The following is a 6,374-nucleotide window of genomic DNA, read 5'->3' on the forward strand; positions in this document are numbered from 1 at the left end:
CAGATATTGTGTGTACCCTCTCTCTGCTCTGCTCCTTGCAGATTTTTCCCTACAGAACAACAGGCCATAAAGTTTCAACCTATGTAATGAAGATGCTCTTGCTGAACAGGCTTTTGTTATTGTTGTGTTGATTTAACTTGAGGATGGTTTCCCTGGGAAACCATAGATTTTAGGGATTATGAACCTGTTAAATTCAAGACTGACAATCCTGAAGGTGTAAGACAAGTTGCTGAGCCAACACGCCTTCAGATCAAAATGTGAAAGCCTTCTTCCTTGTCAATGAGTTTCCATCAGCTAAACCAGAAAAAAAAGCATAAGGGAAAGGAATTGAAGAGCAGCAAATCCACAGAAACAAAAATGAAAACTAGTGTGAAAAATATTTGTTCTTCCTCCCTCAGCAGGGAGTGGTGAAAAGCACAGAGCATGTCTCACGTGCCTAAGTATTATTCTTTAGAGCAAGTTTAAACATGCAGATGACAGAAGCTGATTAATCCTTGTCTAACTACATGAAATGCAACAAGCTGCTGCGTTTTTATCATGCTGGCTTTCAGAACTGGAAGTGCATTTTTTATGTTGTGACTCATCTGAGCAGATCTCTTATAATTGTTTGCTTTCAGGAGATAAAATTCAGGAAGAAATGGCCTTTTGTCTGTAGTTTTGTTCTTTCAGATGTTAGTGGCATCCTTACTGTATTTTTCATGGGAAGATGGATGAGATCTGTAGTGCTGTCTGTATATGGTGCAGTCACTCGAAATATGAAGAGGATCATCTATTATGGCATTGTTTGACCAGATCTGTTTTTACCCTTGAAAGAACTTGCTTTGTTGCTGTTATATTGTTACTGAAGCACTAGGAAAGCTGGAGCTCACTCTCAAGTTTCCTGATTCATGCAGCACTACTGAAGAATTCATATTTACCAGAGCCCTGCCAAGCTCAGTATTCATATGGCTGCCAGTAGTTTTGGTTGGTTGAATTGGAAACTTTGCTTGAGAACACAGACATATAGCTTGGCAGTGGCTTCTGCTCCTTTCTCTTACTCTAGATAAAACAAATACCAATAATAAGTTTTCAAAATTGAAAGAATTGCTTCTTACAAAAGTACAACTTACTGAAATTATTTTTAATATCAGCACTTATAATATCAGCCCTTCTGCTTTCAAAATTAGAATTTAAATGTATTTAAATATATCATATAAAATGTACGTGACAGTGTAGAAATAAAGCAAAACAATTGAGGATTTTTTTCCCCTGTTGTCTTATGATAGGATAACAGAGGGAAATGAATAATTTTAAAATGTGTTGCATAAAATGTTATCTGGGATGGAAGTTACCCTGTTCTAGAATGGTTACAATGTGGGAAGTTTTTTCTTTTATTTTTAGTTAGTGGCTTGGGTTTCAGCAAGATGATTATCTTACAAATTTGCTCCTAGGAAATTGATTCTTCCAGCACCTGTCTTTTTGCCAAGTTGTTAACATTAAAACAGATTGAACACACATAGGTAGCAGAGGAAAACATTTCAACTCTATTATTTTTCCTAAAGATTATAGTAGTAAAGTAGTAAATGTGCCAATAATGCCTAGATATGCTTCAATTTGAAATATTAGCCTAGCTCAAATAGATGAAAACTAAAAAGAGCATTGGTACAGTTAAATGTCTGTTCAAAACTCAATATTTGGTCATGGTTCTTTAGGAAACTCCAGTTCTGGTACCTTGGAATAGAAGTAAAAAATATAGGGTCAAATTTTTTTATCTTTAAATAAATTGGTTAATGTTGTTCATAATTGAATGCCTGTTCAACTGCTCAGTTTGACATGTGCAGCCCAGCTGATAAACCTGCAGATTCCTGGTACTAAAACCTGTCTTTTTGGTGATGGAGCCCAGGGTTTTCTTTATTTCCATACTATATGAGGAGTGGGTGTTGTTTTTGCTAAGGGAAGGTGAGAATACCATGTCCCACAATGCCTTGTGCAAATGCAAATAAATTACTTATGACCTGAGTTGCTCTAGAAAACATTGTCCAATGCCTTGAGGAAGACATAGCATCTTATTATTAAAATGACCAATACTTTGCTGGCAGAAGTCCTGGTAGGAGTTCCCAGAGCCATATTGCTGCCAGCAAATATCCATGGGAGTATTCTGTGCAGATAGGTAGCTGTGCTAGGAGCACATGGAGTCAGAAAACCTGACTTTGGCACTTCAGCTCTGTTCTATACCTGGTGTGGGACTGCAGGACAAGTCCTTTGACTTTCTATCCTTTGCTTTCCTCGACCTGAAATGGCAAAAACATCAGTTCACCCACTATTGTAAGAGTACTGTGAGTCAAGAGAGGAAGCAGTTCTGTACAGCTCTATCTGCAGCAGGGCTCAAGGGACACCTGGGCTGACTCTGAGCTGCTTACCTGTGCTGCATCTAAGCTCACTGAACTAGTGCTGAAGCTGTACATCCTTCTGACCTGAGCTCGACTGTACAGTACAGCCATGTGCTAGGAGCAATGGATTTCTGTGCTGCACTCGCCTGTCCAGTACAGATATGCCCCAGGTGCAAATAAAATCGAATTTATGACTGTTGTGTTTATCACTATATGTCTTGGTATACCAGCACAGGACTGAGGTTCTAGAATTTTTTATCTTGATATGCAGCCATTATTTGAGCATTATCAGGTTTGGGTGCTACTGGATGGTGCTAATTAGTCAGAAATGTCATGGTCTCAGGCATTGCCCTACATCTACTTCAAGTCAGACCATTTAATGCATACCAGCCTCTCTCCATTATTGTTTTTGGGACAGGAGTGTGGAAGTGAAGGACAGTCCCCTGCAGGCTGTAGGGTATATAGTTTGATTAATCCATCTTTAGGCATCTTTTTCTTTACAAGCCTGTCCTACCTTTTTGCAAGAGTTTCTGTCTTCATAGCTAAAACTGGAAAGCAGAACATGCTTCAGCTGTATGATGTGTTACATTATACATGAAAGTGAGTTTGCACCAATATTCATGACTATCAACCCCAGGGACAGGCACAGAATCCTTCCTTCTGCCTTAGCTAGGGAATGAGTATGGAACAGGCTGAGACTGTTGAGCAAGAGTCGGAGTGTCCCAGCACAGCTGGGAGGGAGTAACATTGCCCTGGCTTTGCATGCGTCAGAGTCCTGGCATCAGCCTGTCCCTCGAGTAAACAGAGCCAGGCAAGACTGCAAACACGTCTCTGGGGAAATCAGGGATGGGATCTGCATCTCCTCTGGAAGGCTGAAGGGGGTGAAGGTTTTGGATTGTTTTGTTTCCCATTTTAGAAAATTCTGAGTGATACTCTTTTTCTTCCCTTTCCTTAGCTTGGGCAATGTGCAGCTGGAAATGGAGCTGACTTTAATTTTACCAAGAATATTCTTCTAATAGACATACTGATGATGTATACTGAAGTATAAACACTTACTCAAGATATGTGGCAGAGACAGGATCTTAATTTTGGGTTCCTTTGGGTCACTGGTGCGTGCACAGCCAAAGCTTAGGTTGTACGTGTGCAGCAGTCTGCTGAAATACCACAGCAATGGGGCAAGTTCAGTAGATTTACAGACTGGGAATACAAAATTGTATTTTGGCAGAACACTCTGTTCAGCTTCCATTTCAGCCATTTCCAAGAGTATGAGAAGAGGTGATAATATCACTCTGTCTGCAATAAATTATAAAGCTTGGCACTTTTATGTCTTCATTGTGGAAATCTCTAAGAGCTAAAAGATACTTAGCATGCAGTTCTTTGCATTGATTTTCAGCTTAAGCCCAGCATGCTGGAGATATTAGGACAGATTTTGTCCAGTGAAGGAGAGCAGAGGTAATGTAACCCTAGAAAGGAAGGTATTAGGATCTGATCCAAAGTCCCTGCAGCAGCAAATTTTGTTTGATAGTGTTGGCTTTGGATCAAGCCCTAATGCTGTCAGGGACTATCAGGACCATTGTCAAGACAAGCCAAAGAGACATGAACTGGAACAAGTGACTTACCAGAATCTTCTTCCTCTCTGTCCAGCCTCCACAGACTCTAGATCTTATCCTGTTGGACCTGGTCTGCCTGCTTGTCTGCCCAGGCCCAAGCAGCCATTTGTGCAGTGGTTGCCAGTTCTGCTCAGCTGGGCGCTGCTAGGACACAGAAGGAGCTGGGGCTGGTTGCCCCAGAGTATGGTTCCTGTTTGCTAAGACTTAACCAAGGTATTTCTCCTGATTCCAGAGCTCCTTTCCAGCTTGTCCATTTTGAGACTCACCATATACCCAGCCTTTTTAGCCATATTGTGACTTCTCAGAAAGTGAAACCTATTCTTGTTTGCACTTTTGAAGTTCCTTTTCTCCTAACATTTTTTTTTCAGCTGTTGCTTTGGAGTGCTTTCAGAAAATATACACAGCAGCACTGACAGGCAGTGCTCAGCACTGGTTTATTTCCCTCTTATTTAATGTCCTTTTCCTACTGCTTTCTGTTGCATCATTGCTTGAGTGCTGTCAGGATTTTCATGGTAACAGCAATTTCATAAGAAGTGACTGTAATTGGAAGCAATGGGATCTCCAGATGTAGCCAGCAAACTCTTAGCTTACAAGGTGATTACAGTGACTGCAGCTGAGATCAGCCTCTATTCCAGATCCTCAGAACAATAAAATCTTGTTTAATAGCAAAGGGTGCTGTGCAGATTGCTGCTGAGTAGTCAGGAGGACTTTTGTTGTGGTTATGTAGCAGAAGCAAAAGCTCCTGAAAGCTGCTGGTTTCCCTGTGTGTTTACTGTCTCTATTGGAAACATCTGACTTGTGAATATACACCAGAAGAGGAGCAGAGACACAGTGTGACAGCTGCTGGGGCCTTGAACTCTGTTTGGGGCAGAGATGTTTGGTTAAAATTAAGTGTTTCAAGGAATCTGTTCTGAAAGCTTCTTATTTTCAAGTTTTAAAAAAAATCTTTTCTAAGCACTTGGAGAGTTTTGTAGAAGGCATTAAGCAACTATAAAGGTTTTAAGTAACTTTAAAGGGTCATTAGTATAAAAAGTGAGAATTTTCAAAACAGTGTCCAAAATGTCCGTGTTTGTCTTTGCAGTCAGCCTGTTGGGCTTCTGTGGAATGAACTCACTTCCTCAAGTATTTGTGACCTTGCAGGAAAACAGAATATTTAAAGTATAAATTTCCTCTGAAATTCTTGACTGACTTGTTTTTGAGTAGTGTGGATTAGTTCCAGACAAATTCTAAACTCTTGTTTCATCTTTCTGGTAAATGCTAATGAACTTAGAATCTACTTCAGGGGGATTTTGGCAAACTTATTTGCTTGCAGTATTGGGAAACATATACTGAATTTGGCAGATAATTTCTTTAACAATAGTTAAATACAATAAATAAACACAACAATCCAAACACTTTGTGTAGACAAGTTGAGCAAGAAATACTTCTACAATTCTGCAGTAATTATGAAAAAGTTGTCCTGAATTTGAAGATTGTAATAACTTAAGATAAATTCCACCTCAAACCCCTATGTTTGCTTTGGTTTTGAATTAAATTTTAGTAAGCTTTTTGTTTATTTGCTATTTTTATTAGATAATTGAAACATGAATAGTGTTTTTCATCTCTTTCTGCCAAAAAGAAAAAGAAGTCATGTAGCCACATAGCATTGTCATGAAGTGAAGAAATCTAGTGTTTTTCAGCCTGGACTAATAGTTGTCCCTTTTCCTCTTGTGGAATCTGCTTATACTGTTGCATTTGGTCCAGGGTCCTCTCCAAGTTGGGGTGTGTGCAGCTGGTTGGAGAACAGTGTTTTAGCAGCATCTGATTGCTTTAAAAGGAATCTGAGGCACATTTGGAAGAACCAATGCATTAATCAGAGTGCATGGGATTTTAGCTCCTGATCTGTTCAGAAAAGGATGCTGATGGAAAGTCTGTTCCTCTTAATTCTTGTGTACAAAGTTCCTGTATCAGATCGGAATTTTAATTCTGATCATTCTTTCAAGTCAGTTTCTGCAAATTTAACCGTAATAAGGTAAAACTTGTACTGAGGACAGCCTCCAAATGACTACTTTCAGCTACTGAATAAACTGGACAGAAAGATTACAAGCATATATATTAAGTCTATGTCATTGAGTGATCTCAGCAGACCTGGCACAGATACTAAACTGTTTCCCCTCATTTTTCCCATTTGCCAGTTTAGCATTTTATTGGCTCATTTGAATTGGTACAACTGATTTACTGTGTACATATTTTCATCTTGTAGGTTGATGTTTATTGTGGCTTCATGCCACATGAATCGATGTAAACTGATTAGAACATCTTGATTTTTTCTAGCTGGGGACATGAAACGTAAAAAATAATTATGAGTGTCACTGTCAAAGATGGCCTTTGCTTAGAAGTTTGTTTTGTGGTTAAT

General features: G+C 39.3%; 1 protein-coding gene across 1 annotated transcript; it reads right to left on the reverse strand.

Annotated features, from left to right (window-relative positions):
• Nucleotides 1-719: 719 nt before the first annotated feature.
• On the reverse strand, nt 720-4,408 carry CIMIP5 (ciliary microtubule inner protein 5). Its single transcript, XM_077781769.2, is given in 8 exon segments — nt 720-908; nt 911-959; nt 961-1,039; nt 1,672-1,710; nt 3,989-4,028; nt 4,031-4,121; nt 4,124-4,164; nt 4,167-4,408. Coding segments are annotated over 8 exon segments (501 nt in total). The 5' UTR covers nt 4,270-4,408; the 3' UTR covers nt 720-849.
• Nucleotides 4,409-6,374: the final 1,966 nt, after the last annotated feature.

The sequence above is a fragment of the Lonchura striata genome, chromosome 3 (genome assembly GCF_050655825.1).
Source record: "Lonchura striata isolate lonStrDom1 chromosome 3, ASM5065582v1, whole genome shotgun sequence".
Taxonomy (NCBI): Eukaryota; Metazoa; Chordata; class Aves; order Passeriformes; family Estrildidae; genus Lonchura; species Lonchura striata.